Genomic DNA, 24696 nt, shown 5'->3' with positions numbered 1-24696 from the left:
ATGGATGGTGGCAGCACTTTCTACTTTCCTTATCCTCCCATGTTCTTTCATTCTAAATTCATTCATTCATTCTTTCACTTGCCCTTTCTCCTGACCACTCTTCCTCACTATTAGTTATCTTCCCTTTCTCCAATTTCTGATATGTTACAAGGTATTGAATTCTTAATCTAACAAGCACAACAACAACCTAGTTGCGAAAACAATTAGGGGAACACTTATTACATCACCCTCTTTATATCTTGAAAGATGCCGTCCCGAGAATACCATTCTTGATTGCCTTCATGCAATGAAAACACACACACACACTGTACTACAGAGGTTTTCCAGGGATTTACCTGATCAGTCAGTACTGCTGTTAGCAGTATGCCAGTCAACATAGCATTCATACTATGACGTATGTTTACATCACTTTATGGCTCTCAAACTTTGGATACAGGTATTAAATGGTTTCTACTATATAAAAAAACAATTTACTCTAAAAATCAGTGTACTTACGCTTGTGCATCATTGGCGGTAGATGCCTGGGCCGAGGCTCTAGACCATAACTGCTGGCCAGTGTGTAGAATTTGCTGGAGGGAGCGATCAACACGTGGAAGCTCACCACCACCATTCAAGTTACTGGCCAGTTGCTCTGCCTGTTGCAGAAGCTCCTGCAAGCTACGACTGCCCATCTTGGTATCTAGAAAACAATTAATGCCAATTTAAATCTAATTTTTTTCTACCCAGAATAGCACAACATACAGATAACTACATGGAGGGAAAGAGACAATCAGCCATGCCTACTAAACTACAGTAGTACAGCAGACACAGCAATAAAGTCGCTATGATGTGGTATTAATAAGTACTGTACACGAGTATCATTTAGCCCTTTCGTCAAGATCATTTTCATTTTGGCCGTCATTACCACAGGTCAAAAATGCATTACAAATTTAACATTAGTGTTTTTATTAGTTCTAGTACAAAAGACATGCTCTTTTGAGTTGTGCCATTAAAAATAAATTAAAATCTTTATATTTAAATAAAGAATGTTCTTTTCATTTTCATTTAGGCAATGTGGTTCAACACAAAAACTAGTCTATACTTGTTCCCAAGAAATATATTTTAAATATTATATAAGAATATAAGACCTCTTATACATACATATACATAAAAATACAACCAGTATTGTTTTATTTTGGTCGGGGAAGGGAGAGAGCAATTTCTTTTTTTTGGTGTCTTCATTTTACAGGTATTAATTTTTTAATCATTAAAACTTTTGAATTACTAATGCATATACTAGGCTTCCTTTGATATGGTCCCTTTTCCAATGACAACCATTAAACATTTTCCGAAACATCTCTTGCCCGAAACGCTGTGCGTATTAGTTATGTTAGGCATAGTATGTACTAGCTCTATCTAGAAATCCAACATTCTATTTGCAACTTATTTTGAATGTATGTACTTTTACCTGAACATAATAATAATTATTATTATAATTAGGAAATATATTTAACAAACTATGGCAGGAATAGGCAGCCAGTGGCATGTGATGGACCTCTTCATGCTTCCTCATTAGTTCATCCAGGTATATTTTTAATTGTGACCCTTTTTATAACTTTTGCAGGCAAGATGTTCCACAAGTTCATTATCTTTTGGACAACACACATTTGAGCTTCAAGCCCAATACAGGCCAGCTACTCTGCATTCCACAACTCAATCTAGGGACAACATGGGTAAATTTTAAATGTTGTTCATATTTTGCCCCATAGGTTGAGCTCATTGGGCAGTGCCACTCATCATGCAAGTGGACACTGCCATAGCAGCATGTACAGCACTCCCCAACAAGAAGAGAAATCACCGAGTTGTTCATCCTGTCACTTGTACCCAGACACAGCTGGGACTTGCTTAACTGTCTCAAGTGAACAGCTCATCAAAGAAGATTAACATGTGTCAACCCTTGGAATTTACGTTAACTTGCGGGTGCAAAATGGAGGAAAGTTTTAAGAGTATCTATATTTAGCAAATAGCATTTAACTAACTCAATATCGTGATGGGTAACATCGATTTGTTCATCGTGATGGGTAGACCGACCCAGGAAACTGTGAAATCCTTTGAAGTCCTGTGAAGTGAAGTCTCACCGGCCGGCCCCTTTACGTCAACAGATATACATATATACAAATAAATGCAAGGTAATGAGACGAGCTTCCAGATATTGAACAATTCGTTAACGTACTCCACAAAATTACATTAATACGGAAATGCCAAAATAGTATTAAACTAGAGTAACACATACACATCTGAAAACTCATACAGTAACAAAGAATTCGAAGTAAATAGTAGTTAAGGCGCACTTGTACACAAGAGTCAGGTGTGCACATAACCTACCAATGTGAGTGTGCAGCAACTGTGAGAGAAGTGGTGAAGACACGCGGCAGGCACAGAATTATTGCACCAACACAACACCTCCAAGTTTGACTTGTTTACACCCGCGGGACTGAGGCGATGGCTCTCTTCTCACGCCGCCACATGCAGTTATATTGTAATAAGTAATCAATTTTATAGTAATACACAGCACTATGCCGTTATCCTAAATCAATATGAAGGGTTATATAGGTTTAGGTTAAGGGCAAGCGATGTTCATCAGTATATGTACTACCGGGTTCGACCTGTACTGCCTGTGTATACTGCCTATATGTATTGTAATATGCATATGTATGTATAACTATATATACTGCCTATATGTATATATGCCTACAATATGTATTAGCATATTGTGCATATATATAGGCATAGGTTAGGTTAGGTGTTTAGGTTCTGTTGGCGATTATTTGTATTTGTAGTATGTGGGTGCATGAAGCATTTACAGCATTGTGGTTCGAACAAAATTCGTCAGTGAAGCACTTGTTCCGGAAGTGTTCGAACGTCAACAGTTATGAGTCGTATGTAAACCGGTTTTCATTCATAAACAGGGGGTTTGGCGGGTGCATGGAATCACTTTTGCTATGTTCCCCTAGCGACTGAGATGCATGGCCCCTGGGGTGGGAGTGCCTTGGGATACCTCAAAGAATTGGGTTTCAAGCTCATTGACATCACAAGAGACCCAAGGGCTGCCAGTTTCCTGTTTCAGCGCCTCGGTCCAGAGGGAAAACGCCTGTTGCGTCCTCGTTTCCTGACCGGAAGCGGAGGAGCTCCAAGAGATCCATAACCTTTAAATCCTATTGTTCAATCAATGTAAATCTTGTAACCTGTAAATATCTAATAACAAACAAAAAAGACAAAAGGAAGTGGATGGTAGGAGAAAATCACACAGAAACTGTATTGTAAGGGACCTAAATATCCACTCTAATGCGTTATGTGTGATTTCCTCCAGGGCTAAGGGTCCCCTTCTTCCAGCCAGAGGTGGTACTCCCTCCCTAGTATGTATGTGTATATATATATATATATATATATATATATATGTATATATATATATATATATATATATATATATATATATATATATATATATATATATATATATATATATATACATATATATATATATATATATATATATATATATATATATATATATATATATATATATATATATATATATATATATATATATATATATATATGTCGTACCTAGTAGCCAGAACGCACTTCTCAGCCTACTATGCAAGGCCCGATTTGCCTAATAAGCCAAGTTTTCATGAATTAATATATTTTCTCTAATTTTTTTCTTATCAAATGATAAAGCTACCCATTTCATTATGTATGAGGTAATTTTTTTTTATTGGAGTTAAAATTAACGTAGATATATGACCGAACCTAACCAACCCTACCTAACCTAACCTAACCTATCTTTATAGGTTAGGTAGCCGAAAAAGTTAGGTTAGGTTAGGTTAGGTAGGTTAGGTAGTCGAAAAACAATTAATTCATGAAAACGTGGCTTATTAGGCAAATCGGGCCTTGCATAGTAGGCTGAGAAGTGCGTTCTGGCTACTAGGTACGACATATATATATATATATATATATATATATATATATATATATATATATATATATATATATATATATATATATATATATATATATATAGCAATGCTACAGAGAACACACACACATATATATAACAATATAACAATCGGTGTTCGAAGACCTCGTCCAGCTCCTCGGAGGTTGGGTGCGTACCCAGGATGCAGCACGCATTTCCCCTCTGAACTGCGACACTGAGATGCTGGAACAAGAAACTGGCCGCTCGTGAGTCTTTAGTTTTCCCAATGAGTTCCTCGCCCACCTCCTTTAATAACTTAAGTGCACATTTACCCCAGGTGCCCAGAGTCTCAGAGCCTATCGGCACGAACCTGTAACAATGCTCTAGGTCTCTGTACTTGTTGGTTTTCTGGGGTCTCCCTGAAGGTGGCTGCCCCACCTCTCACAACTGTGCTGTAACATAGATAGGTATCAGCCAATGTAGATGCACACGTGTAGTCTCATACGACCTGTTTACCTTCCCTCCATGGATGCAGGGTGACTCCATCTGGGTGTTTTTGGCTGTTGTCAGGTCTGCACAACTGAGGTTCCCTTTGTGCTGGGCACCCAGCTGTAGCCAAACTTCTCTTGATGATGTCATTGTCATTGATTGTTTCATGTCTGGCAATCTTTCCCTGTGTCTTATGACAGATGAGACCATGGCTGCCGTATTGGTCCGCCCGTGCATGGCCGCAAATACACCGGTGGAGATAGGAACGGCAAGGCACAGGGCAACACCAATACTTAGGGCCCGATGGTCCAGGCGAGTGCCCAAGGCGGAATTAGGGACTGTCAACAGGAAGTCCCTGGCATGGGGAGCATGCACAGCTAGGAGATGCGCTCTGTCCTGCTGACGCGCTTCTGCCCTTCTCTGTATATATATATATATATATATATATATATATATATATATATATATATATATATATATATATATATATATAATATATATATATATATATATATATATATATATATATATATATATATATATATATATATATATATATATATATGCATATATATGCATCCTGGGTACGCACACACATATATATATATATATATATATATATATATATATATATATATATATATATATATATATATATATATATATATATATATATATATGTGTGTGTGTGTGTGTGTGTGTGTGTGTGTGTGTGTGTATGTGGGGTCAGGGTACCACCTCTGGTGCAAATGTAGGGACTCATAACCTCGGAGAAGAAAATAAAGAGTATTGAGAGAAGACCTTGTGGGTTCTTATATATACACATATACATTTATATCTCTCCTACTTTAACAGGGTAAGATTTGAATATTTTTAAATTAAATTACTATATATTGTAAGGTAGAGCAGAGCAACCATGGTTTTGTAGCGCAAACGTTTCAACATTGACCTGCTCATGATGAACGTTTTGACAGTAATGTTTGCTTGGTCTGTGTTTTGCATGTGTTCATTATTCTTATACGGTAGTAACACACAGACGATCATGTGTAAATATATATATATACTGTATACATGAAGTTAGCCGCGAGAACACGTACGAACCATTCTCATTAGTTTATTAGCTTTAACTGAACCAAAGCTTCCCTTTATAAGAAATATAAGCAATATAAACTTGAACACTGCATCAGCCCGAGGCGAAACCCTTCTAGAGGGCCGCAGCCTCTTAAAGCAGACTGGACGCCACAAAACCTGCCTTGTTCTAGGTTCAGGCGTCTATACAACAAAACAGCGGTACCTTCTATCGAGCCGAAAGGTGTTTGGCCTCTCATCTCCCAAAGAGCCTTTACTGTGGTGTAAGTTAATAAAATCCGGTTTTGTTTGGAGTAATATGTGAGACAATAAATTTAAGCAATAGCTAGGCCTACTGTGAGGGAGGACAAAGTGTGCTTGAGGAGAGACAGGCGTTTAAAATGGTGCGCCGCGGCTGGGAGTCATGGCAGGCTCGCTCCCTCTGTCCTCCTCTTGCGTGTTCTTGTGTCCAGGTTCCTGCCACAAACGTCTCTGGGAGCAGCTGGGGGCGGAGGGTGTCGCTACAGGCAAGGTGTGCCTGGGGGCCAGGCCCTACATGTTTCACGGGTTATATACCCACATTTTGCTCTCTGTGGATAGTGTCATAGTAACCCAACTTGCGTGACCCGTAGCAGAATTGTATAGCAGATTATTGTAATGTCAAAGGAAACTTGAGCAGCATTTGCCTTTTGACACAGTTTGGTCGGGCAAATGTTACTGATATTGGGAAAAAGAGGTTAATGTAAATATATCATTGTCTGAATATTTTCTTATGCATTAATCATATCAATTTATTCATAAAAAGAGTATACAATATACTATAAGTGAATTGTATGGAATTGAAGTACTGTACTGGTATACCGAAAATCATACAGATATAGTTGTTCATGAGTCGTGCATTACTCACAGCATAACCAGTATTCACACTAAACACTTGTGTTGTACATTGATAGTGGCTGTACATATTTCATTTCAGGCTGAGACATAATAGCTTACTAGAATATATGAATTTTTATAATTATAAGGCAATAATAAAGGAATGTACAGTTTATATATTTGCGTGTGTAAATCACAAAGAAATTAACACTAGATGAATAATGTGACATTGTCTTGTTGTTATAGATTCAGCTACTGGGAACAAAAAGTTCCAAGTAACACGGGCTATGGTGAGCCCATAGTGAACTTACCTGGCACAGGAGCAGGGCTGTAGTTTTTTTTTTACAAATTTGTGGTGGATATATAGGCAGGAATGAGATGAGATGATAAAACAATGTCTGGTTCACAAACATAAGAGGAAAAGCCTATTGACTGATACATATGAGTTCCAGGAAGCTAAACTACTAATAATATATTAATGAGATATTATAGAAATAACTGTGTATTAATGATTTTACTCAACTCATTTTTAAGTTTTTAACTAATTTTTTTAACTCGGTTAAAATGGATCCAATGATTTATTCAATTTCTTTCCATTTTTAATTGATCAATTAAAAATTAGTGGAGTAAGATCATTAATACATAGTTACCTCAGTAATATCTCATTAGTATTGTTGGTTCCTGGAACTCCTATACAGTATCGGTTGACGGGCTTTCTGCAGTTCCTCATTTTTGTGAACCCAAGACATTGTTTTGTTCACCTCACCTCATTCCTGCCTATATACCGACCACTACATTGTAATATTCATCCTTACAAGCTACTCATGCCTGTGCATGAGCACCCAAGCCATTCTTGGGTGGTTAATCTTTATCAATCAATCAGTAATATTTATCCTTCTGAAGATGTATTGATTAATATGAGAGTACTTAACAAATTTCCTGTTTCATTTTCCTCGTGGTCAGACTGTCATATATTTATATACAGTACGTATATGTAATTATAATTATATATTATTTGGGTTCTATTTATGATGGTGAACATTGTTTTAATAAGAATTATTACTATACTGTACTCAAATTTCAGTACAATATTTAAAAATGATTCAAAGAGGTTGCTAAAAATAACAGCACAATTGTTGTCTTTTGTTTTTTTATACTGGAAATAGTACTAGTATTCATGCCATGTTACTCTTAATAAACCTTTCACTCTTTAGCCACTTCAGTATTAAGTTTAATAACATTGTTATTATGTTGAAGGGTTATTAAGATAACCCTTCATTAACATAACTCACACAGTCCCCATGGTGCAGTGGTAAAACACTCGACTGACGCTTCGCGAGCATTTTGACCTGGGTTTGTATCCTGGCCGGGGAGGATCGACTGGTTGCCAATCCTTAAATAGTCTTTGTCCACTCAGTAGTGAATGTGTTCCTGGTTGTTAAATGATTTGGCGGGTCATATTCCATGGAAAATTAGGATTAAGGACTTGCCAGAAATGCTGTGTGAGATAGTGACTGTACGAGAATGAAAGAACTCTTGTATGTAAAATAAAATAATAAAAAACTTGGCCTTCTTATCCTGGGTAAGTTGGAACTCTTCTTACCCTCATCTAGTTTGCTCTTGCTGGATGACATGGCATCAACTTGCAAATAATAATACAGTACTGTATTTCCATAGAAAAGTTAGTGAAGTGCTTGAGTAACGAGTCGTCAGACCACATTCACACATGAAAAACACATGGCTGGTACATGTACTGTACATGCACAGCAGGTTTTCATATGCTATTGAAAAAGTTACATAAATTCTTCTGTGTAATTTATAGTTTGCACATTTATGAAGTAAAAATACATTATTTTGAATAATATTCTTTTAAGTAATGGTAATGTCTTCCCATAGACATAATAACAGGATTAAAACACCCAAACTTATGTATTTGTGAAGTTTATTTATAGAAACTAAACCAAGTCTTCGCACTCTCCTGAGTTTTTTGTTAGTCTGAGTACAGTATGTAGTTACAGTAGTGCAAGGCTTACATCTCGGCGACTAGATTTAGCAGTGCTAAATAGCATTGTTTCAGCAGCAGTGCTTCAATTTAAAATTGTTAGTGTTATTTCATCTCTTTAATTGAAATTTATAAATTTGTTATTCTTTTAATGTATTGAATTGTTCTTCATTTATAGGTGAGTAATTGTAAACCTGTACCATGAGTGCTGATGCTGATATCGTTCGTTCATCACTTGAGAAATTACTCCATGATCATTCTCCAAGTGCTGATACAAGGTAAATATTATGATTAACATTTCTATTTTTATTTTATCATATAGAACATCTATATAACAAAAATGTTAATGACTTCATCTCGGTTGCCAAATTAGCTAAGAAAATTTGTTTGAATTTTTTTTTAACTTCATTACTTGCAGTGGAATTGATGAGATCGTAGTGAGCTACGTGAGTGGTGTATTGGAAGAGGTAGCTGTAGATGAGGAGGAGGTGGACTCTGCAGGGATGAAGGATGTTATGGCTGCTTATGTGCCAGAGTTTGATGCTATCCCAGAAGATGCCATCACCTCTTGGGTAGTCAACATGATACATGTTATCAACCAAGAGAAAAATAAAGGTTAGTAGAGATTTGTCATCATTCTAATTATGCTGTATCCTTTAATTAGGGGGATATAATACATAAAATTAATTCTTACATAATATTTTCAAGATTTTTGTTTAATCTTTATTACACAACATATTTAATTTTAGTTAACTTTCTTGTTCATGATTTTTCCTTGGGTTTCCCTACAAGAGGCAGCTCTCATTCTCTTCATAATCTTGTGTTATGACGAGTGAAATTTGTGAAAGTCTTTCTTTTGGTGTAGTGTAAGTGTAGATACTGAATACAAGTACAGTATTAATATTTCTTGTATCCCTGTGTTGATTAAAGCTTCTACTAGCAGCAAACCCAAGGGGAAATTTTATGTCATGATATTTTAGAAGAATGTGTATTAATAGTATTAACTTTCTCCAACTTTTTCATTATTTTGTATGTGGTGATCATGTCTCTTGCACATACTTCCTCTGCATCTCCCACTCAACATACCTCGCTTCGACAACCAAGTCCAACAGCACTACTTAGGACAGGGTCAACTTGGCAAGATTCTTTTCAAAAGAGAAACCCAAAAACCTTAGAGAAGATTGCTAATGGTGCCAGAGAAGGTAGCCCAGAAATGAGAGCCAAAGTTAAATATGTTAGTAAGACACTCATTGTAACCAGCAAACACACTCGAGAAATGTAATATGCACGAGCCCAATGTGCAAGAGAAAGTTGGCTAATTTAGCTGATGCAACAGCAATCTCTGTGGAGCCTTTTTTAAAGTTCAACCTTATTTTAAAAATTTTTACAAATTAAAAAAAAAAAAAAAAGACATCGTCATCTGGTTGGCATGGTGATCACTCTTGTTTGTTGTCCGGCTTCTTGTAAAGGGTGTCGGCCATTTCGCAGTTCGCCCTGTTGACGGGACGATAAGGGAGAGGCTCGCTCTGTTTGCTTATGCTTGGTCCCACGATTCGTGGGCGCTTCGGGTCGTGTCATCTGGGCTTTGGTGGCATTGCATGGTTCTTTCTCCTTCTGGGGGCACGAGGCAGGCTTCTTTCCCTGTGCTTCTTCAGGTCATCTCGGAGTGGGTGTGCCTGCGCGTGGTTGAAACGACCCCATCCTTCAGGTGGGTTTCCCGCCTGTTTCCAGTGCTGAAACTGGACTGTGTGGATCTGCGGTTCATTCTGGACTTGTCCTGTCTGAACTTGTCCTGTCATATCCGGGGAGTGTCCAACATCCTGGCATATGGACTGTTACTGTTCATTCCCCTGTCCATGGAATGAACGGTCGACGCGGACTCCTTCGGTTGGCTCTGCCAGACCGAAGGAGTCGGGGGAGCCAACCGTTCACTCATTCCCTGTTCCAGAGCTCGAGTCTCCCAGGTCATTCGCAGGATTATTAAGTCTAGCCAGCCTGCGGTCTATCCTCTTGCCCATGACGGTAGGAAGTTTGCTGTGTTGGCTGCCATGTTTGGCAACATGTATAGGGCTGATATTCGGGCGTTGGGATTTTGGAGGTCGAACATGGTCCTGGCTGCTTGATATTTAGTTAATGTGGCTTGTGTTGCTTTGGGTTGCAGATTGCAGCCAGTTGTCTCGACTTCGAGTTGAGGAGTGTGTGGTGGCTGCCTTCCGGTTAAGCCCCTCTTTTCCTTATCTTTGATTATGTAGCTTCAGAAAACCCCTTTGGCTCTCTGGAGCCAAGAGGGTGGGAGGGAGCTGTATGCACAGATGAGTGATGTGGCGATGGAGTGTGTTGTTTGCTTGTTTTCTTGGGATTGGAGGGAGTTCTGACTCAGTTCAGTTTTTGGTTGCAATTTTCTTACCATGTAGGGTCTGTTTTGTTATGCCTACCTTTCTGATTGCCTAACCCTGGTTGATGGTAGATAAGGAAAAACCTCCAACCACAGGTTTTTTTTCCAGGGGCCATTGCTCCCTGTGCCTCTCTGAGGGGGGCTAGGTTCTGGCTAGTGGTCCCTGCTAGGTTGAACTCCTATGACTAATGCCCTGGTCTAATGAATTACATATTAGCCTGATAGCTCCAGGGAGTCTCTGAGGCTCACCCAGAAAATGGCGTTTCATTACATTCAACGCTGGTTTTTTGGACATGAATGTTTTGCAAGGGCAGTAGGGTATAACATCGATTCCAGATTCAGTACCCTGTTTGGAAGTTTTCAGTCCCATGGTGGTCAAACCGTGGGTTGACTGCTACCAACAGTATATACAAAATTATCAACTAGACAAATGGCCCTTGGTAACTTAAATAGGATCTCTTTCAAGGCTAATTTAGGTGAAAGCTATATTCACAGGTAGCATACACAGCACATGTTACACCAGTTCTAGAAAATTCAACCCTGACATGGAATCCTCATCTTGTGAAGCACAAATGAAGCTTTTGACAGTCCAGAGGTTTGCAATAATGCTGGTATCTAAAATAAAAGAATTAAGCTATGAAGACAGGTTAGGGGAGCTCTCTATGTCAGCTTTAGAGAGAGGAGGAAGACTAATGCAGACATGATCAACAAAGATGTACAAAATGCTGATGGGGGATAGATAATGTGGACATTGAGATTTTGATAGATAATGTGAACATTGAGGACATTTTTTGTTTTTTCAGATGAGGGCAAATAGAGTGAATATACATCAGTGGAAGTTAGAAATGCAAATGAGTCTGAGAGACATTTGAAATTACTGTGCTCGTGTAGTGCAAATGGTCATCAAGTGGAATGCACTGAAAGTAGTAATGTATGCCATAATTCACAAAGCACCTAAATGTCTAAATGAACTGTACCTCTTTCCATGATTGTGATAGTTTAGCCAGCTTTTTCTAAACAGTTTGAGGTTGTTGTCACCTATGTTATTCTTGTTATGGAAGACCAGGAACTCATAAACTGTTTACTAAATGCAGGCAGTCATTATGGTTGAGATAATAGGTAGGTGGTGGACATCAAAGTCTTGTAGGTGGACACCCAAGTGCTCTGTGAATCCTGACCCCATGATCTCTTAACCCATAGACAGTAATAGGTATGTATAGAAAGTACCGATAACATGCTTGATCAGCAGAGCTACAAGTGCTCCTGAAGCAGTATAATCAATTTATGAACATGTATGTTCTTATTGAAAGCTATATTTTGTATCACATTTATACAGCAACTAAATTAATAACTACATACTATAGTATAATATCTTCATAATTTGAATTTTTAGGGAACTTTTTGAAAACATGTACAGTATGTATTTGTTTTCAGTGAAAGCAGGCAAGGACTTGACTTTGGATGCTCTGATATCATCATTCCCAGTGGAGACTCGAAAACATCGCAACTCTCAATCAATAAGTGAAACAAGTGAAAGATCACAGAAACTGTCAGAGACATCAGTTGGTTCTGATGAACAAAATAGTACCAATGGAGATGAGGTTAGCTTTTATCTTTTAGTTTACATGTGTAGAATAGAAGAGAATGTTATAAATTAAGTTTTTATAAGATTTTACTGTTGCAGTATTGTAATTTTTCTCAGCTCTGCCCCTCTTTAAGGCACAGAACCTTCTGGCCCCCTAGTATAGATCTTAAGCTAAAGCAGTAAAGGATAATAATCTACATCAGCACAGCAGGGTTCTTTTCAAACTGTCCCAAACTGGTTACACTGATGCTAGGGAGACACTGAAGAATATTGCAAACTGTACAGTCTGTAATAAATGACTGTACAGTCATTACCTAAGTTGGACAGCAAGTATCTGCCTACATGTTGACTATAATATGTCCATTAATTTTAAATTACTTCATTTAAAGTTAACACTTTGCTTCCTGATACCAAAATATGCAGCATAAAACCAAAATATGAAGTATGCCCGATGACACAAATGACATCAATAATAATTTAAAATTTGTAGAAATTCCATTTACTGTCCAAATAATATGGGACTTGTTTTAAAATGCATGCCAACTTCTGCCCATTCTCTGTATACCCCACCGTGTAATTACCTAAGTGTAATTAGGTAATTCTGTCAAAACAGGATGAGAGCTACGCTCGTGGTGTCCCGTCTTTCCGGCACTCTTTGTCATATAAAAAAATTAAGATATTATCTGACACGAGTGTGGGCGCTCGCCCACACTGGAGGCTCACTGTTTTCGTGACCTCACTCATGACAGCCGCGGCCTTTCTTCGAGTCGAAAGGTTTCCCCTTTCTGGTTATTTTATCTTAGGTATTTGTTGTTGCTGGCTTTATAAACACTGCAAATTGACTTCCCGATGAATACTGATCAAAAACAGAGCCAATCTATGATGAAAGCATTGCAAAAAACGCGATTGAGGGAAAAAGTTATTGAGTTTTCGTTGAAAGTAACGAAAAGTGAGGCTTTTTTAAATTAGATGAGGTTATCATATGTGCCACCAGCAAGGCAATTATTGTCAAATCACAATTTAGCATTTCCAGAAACATAGGAGTTGGTTGCAAGACACCTTTTATGAGCTGTGCCAGGAACAGATTTGCATGCAATATAAGTGTACATATTGCATTGTAGGTGTATATATATACAGTACTCAATTATTGATTCTTGATAATTATGCATAGAGTTTCTCCACACACATTGTATAAGCTAAAGTGAAACAGCAAAAATATAAACCCTCTAAAACAATCATCACAGCTCACACCTTGATGTGGCTTGTCAGCAAATTCACGGTGTGTCAGTCTGTGGATGAAATGACCCCCCCTCCCCCTCACCTGGCAATCTCCCAGTGTGCATGAGGCACTAAAGTACTTAGATGTAGTACAAAAGTACTTAGATGTAGTATGTGTGTGTGTTCATTGTCCTTAAATTTTGCATGCAAATTTATCACGTTATAACAACAGTTTTTCTTTTGTGCGTGGAAGGCCAGAAAGGTACTTTTAATCATAGCCACACTTATAGGGTTTAAGGCCAGATATAGCAAAGACCTTGATTGTCAAGAAAGTTCAAATTAAGGCTAATAAGTGGGACAGAAAGAGCTAGACACACTTTTTTGTTGTCACTGTTTGATAAGCACTACATCCATCATTATAACTACATCCACCATCACTACCTTATTCATGACCATCATTGCATCCATCACCATCATTATATCTACTGCCACAACTACAATTACTACAACCAACACTACTTTAAAAGTCTCTCACAATGATAAACACCAGTAAGCTACCACACCCGTCCAGTACGCCTTACACCAGTCATTACTCCTTGTCATCATTTCCTTTCCTACATTCATTATATCAGCCTGTGGTCATTGTACACCCCCCCCCCTGTACACACTTCATTATTCTGCTGTTTGTACCCTTAAGATATACTGCCATATGGATATTTTTCTCTAAAATTGCCCCCATATGGCCAAATTGCTGTACAATATACTGTATCTAGTTACTTGGAAGACTATTTTCTCTCCTAGCATAAAAAAATGGGTCTTGCTTAAACTGTAAGAACTCAAGCTTTTGCTTCAAGCTTTTACGTTTTTAAATAAAATAAAAAAATCCATTAATTTCTAGTTAATTCTAAATATATTTTGCACTTAATTTTCAGCAGGATGAATACACAGAGGGCTTGGCAACCTTACTTGAGATGTTCCCGGGAACTTGCAACCTGGAGGTGCAGCACTGTCTCGCTAGCTGTGGGGGGGATTTAGAGCACGCCACAACTCTTATCCTCCAGCGCCAGGAGCAAGGCATTAGCATCAAGGCTAATACAAATAGCAAGGTATGAATATGTATACAACCTTGATCACTTTTCTACCCCAGTTTAACTATTTTGTTCATTTTAAGATAACTTGACCCCAGACCTGGTCTAGCTAGAATACTCTTGCTGTCATAAACTTGGTAGTAAAAATGCCACACAAGAAATAGAACAGCTGACATCTGAAGCATATAAGGTCTGAAACGTGTTTCTTTGCGGAAAGCTAGAAAGAGGACCAGTGTAGAAAGAGAATGCAGATGGCACTACAAAAGAAGGAAAATATAACAGAAATGCTCAAGCAGGCATGACTGTCCCTACAAACCTACAAAGAAGAATTTAAATAGAGAGATTGAAGAAATAGAGTAGAGACTGAAGAAATCATATCAGATTGAAGACATGCAATTAGAACAGAAAGCAATACAAGAGAGAGGGAAAACCTCAAAATATTTCTTCACATGTGTGAAATTAAAATCTAAGAACCATGTCGGTATTGGAAATATTCTTACATGTGAAGGGTTATACACAGAGGATGACAAACAAATTAGTAAATCCTAAAAGAGAAATATGAAGACATATTTAGCACCCGAATAAACAGCATGAAAGTGGAAGATCTGGGCAGCTTCTTTATGTGCGATATCCAAACCCCTGAAAATGCATCTGATATCAACATGAATGATGTCAGTCAGTCAGTCAGACCTGATCTGACCCGACCTGACATGAACTGACCTGACCTGGACTGACTGACTGACTCTCACTGTCACTGTCACAGCCAGTCAGTCAGTCCGGGTCAGGTCAGGCCTGACTGACTGACAGCATGTGTCAAGAAATCAGAGTCTGACTGTCTGTCAGACAGTCAGTCAGTAACACAGTCAGTGACAGACCTTCTGGCCCATCTCATCCACTGACTGGAAGCCATTGAGGGCACATGGAGTCAAACAGGCACACACACATTGACAGCTAAATGGTCCCTAAAGGGAGAGGAAGGAGACTCTGCCCTTCTCCCACTCCGTCAAAATGGATGAAAAGGGGAGAGATTGATCACAAGGACAGTTGAGATATCTTGAAAGAGAAGAGCACCGAGGACCAAAGCCCAAAAAGTCAGAAGCAAGACCTGGTATGTTCGACTAAGGCTTGGTGGTACTAGAGTCGAGCTTGGGGAGCCACCGAGAGGTCCCTCCCAGAAATAAGATAAAATAATTGCTAATGGGGTGAATACCATATCATATATGTCCATCAAAGGTGTAATCAGATAATTTTTTACCTTTGTAAATATGTAAATTGGATTTCTGTTTTTCAAGCTATGGGTGTCTTCATGTAGCTGTTCTCCTTAATACAATCTAATCTTACATTAAGTCTGTAACTTTCAGAACTAATTTCAGCAATATCAGTTATTACACCTTAACTGTCTGTTTTGAAGTTAAAATAACATTCATGGAGATGGTTTTTGTTATGATCTTGTCTAATAATGTCAGTTTGATGTTCTTGTTTGAAGGAGGATGGAATTATAGTATTTATGTTACTTCAGCTTGTTCCTGGAGCAAAAGGCAACAAGAGCCAGGTTGATGATAAAGAAGTAAGAACCTCAATTCTCAATCGATATGGATTTGTCGATCACGATGATGATGCTCGAGAACATAGGCCTGTAGCCCCTAAGTGGGTAAGTTGTGCAAATATTTTGAGATATTTCTTTGTATAGTATAGTTCTTAACTATACACAAATAGCTCTTTGGATTTCTCTTTTAAGAGGCTCTGACCCCCTCTGCTTGCTCATCATGCTAATTGCTTTCCTTTTGTTATATCTTTCCATATTGATGTCACTGAAGTGCGCTCCTTTACACACACACTACCAACATTCATTGTACCCTTAATTTTCATGAGGGACACATACTTGAAAAGCCTTGTACAAATTGAACTATACCATGTACTGTATGAGGAAATTATATTATACTGTATGAGGAAATATTTTTCTTGCTATTCTCGATAAAATATCTACCTAACCATACCAGTGTTGCCTTTTGAAGTCTCTCACCATTTCCCAGCTACAAACATAATGTGCATAACAATCGTTTCTGGGCAACTTGTGTTATCTGATGAAGAAACAGAAACCACAGGCAACTGTGGCTTCTGTTTCAGAAACCACTGACCACTAGATTAAGGGTGACTGTGCTTGGCAGGTGACTGTAGGTAACTAGGTAGCTATTGCTTGGCATTTCATATTCTCTTGTTTAAATATTTTGTAATGCAGTATTATTTATTAGCTACATGACACCTGTTAATCCAATATCCCCCCCCCCCCCCTTACCACCAATATCCCAACTCATGCACACCAACCCATCTATATACAGTAGCATCATTCATCACCCATCCAGCCTTCCCTTTCTTTCTTCCTCTACCACTCACCTACAGCCACCTCCTGCCCCAACCTCACTCACACACCATTTAGCAGTAGTGAACATACCAGTGAAAATATAATAAAATACTCTTACTGACTACATGCAGAACCCATTCACGCACCCACGCAGCACTCACTCAAGCATATTCTCTATCCCACCTGCCCACCCACCCATGCACATCTATCATCCAAGCACCCAACCTGTCCTCTTACAAAGAACATCGCATTTCGCTCGTATGTGTTACATAAGGCAAAAAAATTGTCGTAGTAGAAAATGGTAGTGACTCGTAAAAGTGACATACTGTCCCATTTTCTGTTTTGGGTCCTCTGGTAGGTTAGGAGACGACACCTTAAATTGACCGTTTTCTTGACGTTGGGAAACCTTAGGAGGACAAGCTGATGTACCATAGTACCTGCCCCCCCCCTCCCCTCATCACACAAACACCACCCACCTACTCCACTACCCTCCTATCCACACATAATTACTTACCCACACAGCACCAACCCTCACCACCGTCACATTCACATTACCCAACCAGATTTATTCTTTTTTCCCCCTCAATCTCTGTATGAATGTCCATACACTACAATATAAGTATTGTGTGTATCTTAGAGTGAACAAGAAAGGTCATTTGTAATTTTAACAAGATTGATCATAATATTTGTATAACTGAGTTATGTATGTATGTTATAGGAAGGGAAGAAGATGGTCCGATACCGTGATAACAAGGTTGTGAGTATTAAAGGAGAGCGCTATACAGAAATAAAGAAGGATGAATCCACTGATATGAAGAAGACATATGTGCACCTTAAACCAGGTAAACAGTATCGATTCCACTGATCCACAGGGTACAAACCTTACTACATCGACGCTGCCCATTATCACCTGTGTGAAAATAAGGCAACAGGCATGGGTCAGGGCGGTAAGGTTTGTTTTTGTCATCGTTGTTGGAATAATTTATGTTGCAGAGCGAGTCCACAGTGTCAGAGAAGAGGTGGACATGTAGAAGGCTTAATTGATATCTTAATGTTATTTGTGGGTTCCAAGGAACGTTTAGTATGTAATCTCTTTAGAATTCTCATAACTTTTCAGTGTTGTTTGTTAGTGTTACCTAGTTACTGTATTGATGTCAGTAATTGTATCATTTTGTTGAAAATGCTTCGTAGATACCAAAGAAATCGAAGATCTGGTGATGTAACTAATGTCAGAAGAAGCAGTGGAGTGAGAGTCAGAAAATATTATAAAAAATACTCAGTGTTATTACCCGACACGGTGGATCTAGCGCCAAAAACTTTATCAAAAAACTCTAAAAAAATTTACCAAATCATAATTTATTATATATTGAAACAAAAAACTTATCTCATAATTGATATTCTGTGGTATGTGAGGATTATTTGTAAAATATCACTATTTAATAAGATACTTGTATTTTCATATGTAGGTCAGTTTTTTCTTAAAATATACAAACGAGCAAATCTTAGGTAGTAAATTAAATCACGACTGTAAATTTGCATATCTTTGTCACATCTAATTTCTGTTCAGGTAATGGAAGACATATATGGATAATTTTATGTCAAGCATTAAAACAGAAATGAAAATAGTTTATCAATTGGCAATAAACTTTGAAGAATATAAATATATAAAGTAAAATAAAGTGGGTGGATGTGAATAGGTATGTAAAATTTTAATTATTTGTCACTTTGCACACAATACATTTTATTAAGAAATACATTTTTTTGCCCAGTGGGGCTTAAACATGTACCAGTATAGTTACTGTTCTTCATAAACATTTCAACATTAGGATTCCTTCTCGTTCCAAATTATTTTGTCACAAATCTGCAAATATCTTTGTTTGCTTTCCTAAGTGTAGAATATTGTGGTTTCTGTCAGCTATTATACCTATTAACTTAAAAGTTTGTTTTAAGTTCAAATATCAAGTTGTGTGATGTGGAAAGCACAGCTTTTATTTTATTGATATTATTTTTTTACTTGTGGATACAGTTGATTATATTGTAGTTTCCAAGATCAACACGACTCAAACTCTTGAGTGTTGTTCTCCTTCCATATGTCTCAACGTTTTAGTGTTTTGTGGGAAGTGTTGCCCTCAGAACTGAAGGACGGCCATTTGCAGTGGAATCCTCAAAATATTGTGTACAGTATATCAGTAGAACCCGAGTTTTCAAAAGGTTCTTTCGAGCAAAAGCCGAGATTAACTATATATTCTCTGTAATTCATTTATAAAAAATTTAAGGTATTTTTCATTAGGCAAATTTATGATTCCCTAAAACATTTCAAATACAAAAATTACATATACCACTTTGTATCAAAATGTGTATAAGTATTGGTGTGGTTGCAACTAAGACCATCTCTCATTGCTATGTAGGTCTTACATAGTCAATTTGTTCCATGTTAATGTAGCGTGCCATTAATATGCGGAATGCAACAGACTTTGGCTATGTTCAGTAACCAGTCTCATATGGAATAGTGCTTGTGTTCTCACTATTAAACAGTGTTTACATTTTCAGTAATAGGTGCAATTATATTTTTTCTGATATTGCAGTAATTTTGTAACAATTTACAACATATTGTAGATGTGAGACATTACTTTTCAGCTCGACTAATTTTGGGTATGTATATTGTACTGTAAATGTACATTTTGAAAATAATGTATGTAATTATTGCAATCTAGCCTCCAAAAATGATAGTACCTATAGTTGTTAGGGATAGAATGTACACAAAATCCATGTTTTTGTGGTATTGATTTTGAAGGGGGGCTTAAGAAGGCAATATCAAAGCCTAACTTTTCCTAGGCCTAGTATTATTTATATATATATATATATGTATGTATGTATGTATGTAAAAATCAGAAAGAGCTCCTGCTGTGAATGGGTTAAACTTTAGACTAACGGGTAATGAACACCTTGACAAGTCAAGTACTCTGACCAAATGGCTACCAGACTATTAACCACTGCACTGCTCTGCATTAAAATATGACAAACCCGTGGTGCGCCGAAAATAAATTCTTTCCAAAAAATTATTTTCTTTTTATATTGTTAAAATACAGTCTCTGATCATGGGAAACTAAAAAAAATATTGCATGTGACATACTTTAGCCGCGATGGAGCTGGGAAGTTGAGCATATTATGAGCGCTCAAGGTCACTAGGCCCCGCCTCCCCGTGGGGCGGCAGTTGCCGCAAATATAATCTTCCAAAATTATTCTGATGTTTCTCATTCGTTTCTTCTTTGGTTTTTGCTGTAATATTATCCAAAAGTGTGTAATTTGTGGAATTTATATAGTTCAATGTGTGGAACATCGCTATGCTCTTAAATTATGGGGCTCGTATATGTGACATGTACAGTATATTATATTCTATGATCAATCAAACAGTCATTTTGCTGTTATTACACTATATATATATACACACACACACACACACACACACATTGTATATACCTATCTACATATGTGTTCACCATAACGAACCACTAAGTTGGTTTGGTGAGCCCATAACAAGAGTGGCTGCGACACAGCAGCTAGCAGACTCCTGGCTGACTCCCCTCCCTCCTTCAACACCCACTCACCAAAATTCCGCCTCCCACCATACTGTTATCATTTTTATTACACTACACATGTTATATATAAGTATCTACATGTTTTGTTCACCATAGCAAACCACTAAGGTGGTATGGTGATTCCAGACAATAACATGTTGCCACACACCAGCAAGCAGACAATGCTATCTTGACCCTCCCTCCTTCACCAAGATTACTCCTCCAATCATACTACACACATTGCTAATTCTCACTACAATCCTGCTATTATCAGAATCCTGGTCACTAAATCAGGTAAATGAATAACTTTCCACATGTTTATTTTGTAAAGGAACACAAGAAGTCGTTTGAAGAATTTTAGATGGATTAAATAATGGCAGTGTGCTGTGGCTAGCGCTGTGAACATCATAAACATCATTTATTCACTGATATCTGAACATTGAACACAGTCTGGCTCTTCTGTAATACTATCATGGCTAAATAATACCAGATACATATACTGTATATTTGGACATTTTTAGGCGATGCTGCAGTCACAAGCTGAACATCGAGAGCCTCAAGGTGTGTTGCACAGTGCAGTGGTTAAAAGTCATCGGTAGCCAAAGCTATTTCCCTCCAGTGACTCAATAGCACTCAGTAGCCACAGACCACAATTGGGGCTCGAGGATACTACAGTCCACATTTTGTACATTCTATGCTTAGTAGTTATAGGTACTGTCTATGCTTAGTAATCAGAATCATGTGGAGACCCACCCCCCATTTGAGTTAGTCGAACGTTCAACTTTTCTGTATTTCTCACCAGGAATGTCCAAAAATGAACATTACAATAATTTTTGGAGGACTGGTTTAATTATTAACATTATGTATATCCAAATTGTAAACATTCCAGTGGCTGTACATTTAAGTATTAGTTTGGAAGTTTGCTTCATGTGTGTTAGATATAAGGATATGCAACATTATCATTAGGCATGCATTTTTTTTTTTTGTATTGACAGCTACAGTTTTATGATTCAATTACTTCTGTTCCCTTTTTAGGATTTTGTGATTTGTAGTGTTATGTTTGTAGGGTTACATTTTTGTGTATTACATATTATGTTTGCTTTACAGGTGCCTGGCTAGTCTTCACAATATGTTGATGGTCATGCAGTTATATCTTGTGTGATGCATTAGTGTCATGACGTGGGATACAATATGTTGATGGTCATGCAGTTATATCTTGTGTGATGCATTAGTGTCATGACGTGGGATACAATATGTTGATGGTCATGCAGTTATATCTTGTGTGATGCATTAGTGTCATGACGTGGGATACAATATGTTGATGGTCATGCAGTTATATCTTGTGTGATGCATTAGTGTCATGACGTGGGATACAATATGTTGATGGTCATGCAGTTATATCTTGTGTGATGCATTAGTGTCATGACGTGGGATACAATATGTTGTTGGTCATGCAGTTATATCTTGTGTGATGCATTAGTGTCATGACGTGGGATACAATATGTTGTTGGTCATGCAGTTATATCTTGTGTGATGCATTAGTGTCATGACGTGGGATACAATATGTTGTTGGTTATGCAGTTATATCTTGTGTGATGCATTAGTGTCATGACGTGGGATACAATATGTTGATGGTCATGCAGTTATATCTTGTGTGATGCATTAGTGTCATGATGTGGGATACAATATGTTGTTGGTCATGCAGTTATATCTTGTGTGATGCATTAGTGTCATGACGTGGGATACAATATGTTGATGGTCATGCAGTTATATCTTGTGTGATGCATTAGTGTCATGACGTGGGATACAATATGTTGATGGTCATGCAGTTATATCTTGTGTGATGCATTAGTGTCATGACGTGGGATACAATATGTTGTTGGTCATGCAGTTATATCTTGTGTGATGCATTAGTGTCATGACGTGGGATACAATATGTTGTTGGTCATGCAGTTATATCTTGTGTGATGCATTAGTATCATGACGTGGGATACAATATGTTGTTGGTCATGCAGTTATATCTTGTGTGATGCATTAGTGTCATGACGTGGGATACAATATGTTGTTGGTCATGCAGTTATATCTTGTGTGATGCATTAGTGTCATGACGTGGGATACAATAAGTTGTTGGTCATGCAGTTATATCTTGTCTGATGCATTAGTGTCATGACGTGGGATACAATATGTTGTTGGTCATGCAGTTATATCTTGTGTGATGCATTAGTGTCATGACGTGGGATACAATATGTTGTTGGTCATGCAGTTATATCTTGTGTGATGCATTAGTGTCATGACGTGGGATACAATATGTTGTTGGTCATGCAGTTATATCTTGTGTGATGCATTAGTGTCATGACGTGGGATACAATATGTTGTTGGTCATGCAGTTATATCTTGTCTGATGCATTAGTGTCATGACGTGGGATACAATATGTTGTTGGTCATGCAGTTATATCTTGTGTGATGCATTAGTGTCATGACGTGGGATACAATATGTTGTTGGTCATGCAGTTATATCTTGTGTGATGCATTAGTGTCATGATATGGGATGCAATATTAACATTACAAAAGTTTAAATTTTGTTTTTCACATACTTATATACCTTGTTAATTTGTTTTGTTTTTAATAATATTTATTTATATACTTATATGTTTAAAACATTTTCAGCAGCTTTTATAATTTGTGGTAACTAGTAAGACAACTTCGTATATATATTTTTAGATTACAAGTATATTTGAATTTTCGTTAAGAAGATAGTAATTGTTACGTTTTATATTTTTGCAGCTAAACGAAATGTTTCCATTTTATTTTGTTTACATAATTTGTGTGTATCTTTTATATCACATTATCTGTTAAGTAAAAGTTTAAAAGAAAATCTTAATACATACATAAAAAAATAAAGAAATACATACATAAAAAATACGGGATGCAAGGAATCTCAGAGGAATTTGAACACCTGAATTATGTAAGTTCATCCAACCTAAAACCTATACCTGAAAAAATCTATACAGTGTATTAATGTAGTTACTAAAGTTAACATGAGACAAATTTAATAAATTGTGCGTAGCTGTGTATCTAGTCTTGGAAGTCGGGTAAAATTATCTTAGAGGTCATGGCATGCTGAATATATTTATAATAATAAAAGATATTATAGCACTTACACATACTGTAATAAGTAAAGATTTACATACATCTATGCCATACATACACTTTTTAGATTTACAGTATTAAAAAAAATTGCTTGAACTGCCAGTTTGAGCCCTGTACTATCAATCTATCCAGTGATCTGATTATATTTTTATTCATGCATTCACCTCATATGCTTGCTGGTCAAAATTTATTCATTTTCATTGAGATTCATGGTTTCCATGACAATCAATCTTACTAGAGTATAGTATAGTAAGGGGCTCAGGAATTTTGGCTAATGCAAAAGTTGCCTCTAGAATAAATGTATTAATTACTTTTTTATGATAAAAAGTATAAAGTATTACAACTTTTTAAGCTTTATGATTCTTGTCAGAATTCTGACCAATATTTTGTGATTCTGACCTTGAATTGACTTAACATCCTCCAGCTTTTGCACTTCTGTAGACCCCTTTATTTTAGCTGAGTTAATTTGATTATGATTACCTATAACATGTATTACTTATAATATTTATGTAATTGTATATCAGAAAATATATAAGTTGTATGCATGTTTTTAAATTAATATTAAGATTTTTTGACAATGTTAGGAGGCTCATTGGAGTGCTGAAGGGAATGAATCTTCTGAAATTATGCATTATTTATTTACCTTATTTGATTAGGTGCATTTTTCTTCATGATAACTATAAATATGTCTGTGTTAGCATGATTATAGTTAGGGATAGTTTCTTTTAGAAGCCTAAGTTAGTCTGGCTTCAAAAGTTAGGAATGAGGTAGGTGATTATAGTGAGCTGGAAAACAGTATTGATGAGCGAGGTAATGTGGTGCAGTGACTACGCGTCTTCACACGGTACAAAGAAAATGGTGGTGTGCATCATATTGCGCTTGGCGTTAAAGTAAATTTTTATATAAACATAAACATTTTGTGGCTGA

The 24696-nt window shown here is 37.2% G+C and overlaps 2 protein-coding genes across 3 annotated transcripts in view; one reads left to right on the top strand and one right to left on the bottom strand.

Moving 5' to 3' along the window:
* The window catches only part of LOC123745354 (nuclear pore complex protein Nup93), a 68638-nt gene extending 66124 nt beyond the window's left edge, over positions 1-2514 (bottom strand). The window contains exons 1-2 of the mRNA XM_045725841.2: positions 2365-2514; positions 496-679 (exon numbers count right to left, since the gene is read on the bottom strand). Of these exons, the coding sequence (XP_045581797.1) occupies positions 496-671 (176 nt within the window). The 5' untranslated portion in view covers positions 672-679; positions 2365-2514. The remainder of the gene's footprint in view (positions 1-495; positions 680-2364) is intronic.
* Positions 2515-5689: 3175 nt separating this feature from the next.
* LOC123745353 (CUE domain-containing protein 2) lies at positions 5690-24396 on the top strand. Of its 2 annotated transcripts, none has more exons than XM_069300801.1 (7): positions 5690-5799; positions 8572-8671; positions 8812-9008; positions 12223-12389; positions 14527-14697; positions 16199-16330; positions 17760-24396. In XM_069300801.1, the coding sequence occupies exons 2-7, from the start codon at positions 8595-8597 to the stop codon at positions 17904-17906; spliced, it is 891 nt and encodes a 296-aa protein (XP_069156902.1). In that variant the 5' UTR covers positions 5690-5799; positions 8572-8594; the 3' UTR covers positions 17907-24396. The 2 variants fall into 2 exon arrangements, with proteins under 2 accessions (XP_069156902.1, XP_045581796.1); XM_045725840.2 differs by having other exon boundaries at positions 14524-14697.
* Positions 24397-24696: the final 300 nt, after the last annotated feature.

Source organism: Procambarus clarkii, chromosome 44 (genome assembly GCF_040958095.1).
Source record: "Procambarus clarkii isolate CNS0578487 chromosome 44, FALCON_Pclarkii_2.0, whole genome shotgun sequence".
NCBI lineage: Eukaryota > Metazoa > Arthropoda > Malacostraca > Decapoda > Cambaridae > Procambarus > Procambarus clarkii.
This window is presented reverse-complemented; position numbering and strand designations above follow the sequence as displayed.

Excerpts from the sequence above, each read along its gene's own strand:
- LOC123745353 (XM_045725840.2), top strand. The coding sequence starts at position 8,595 with ATGAGTGCTGATGCTGATATCGTTCGTTCATCACTTGAGAAATTACTC. Across the intron at positions 8,672-8,811 it reads TCTCCAAGTGCTGATACAAG|TGGAATTGATGAGATCGTAG; the intron begins GTAAATATTATG and ends CATTACTTGCAG. Across the intron at positions 9,009-12,222 it reads CAACCAAGAGAAAAATAAAG|TGAAAGCAGGCAAGGACTTG; the intron begins GTTAGTAGAGAT and ends ATTTGTTTTCAG.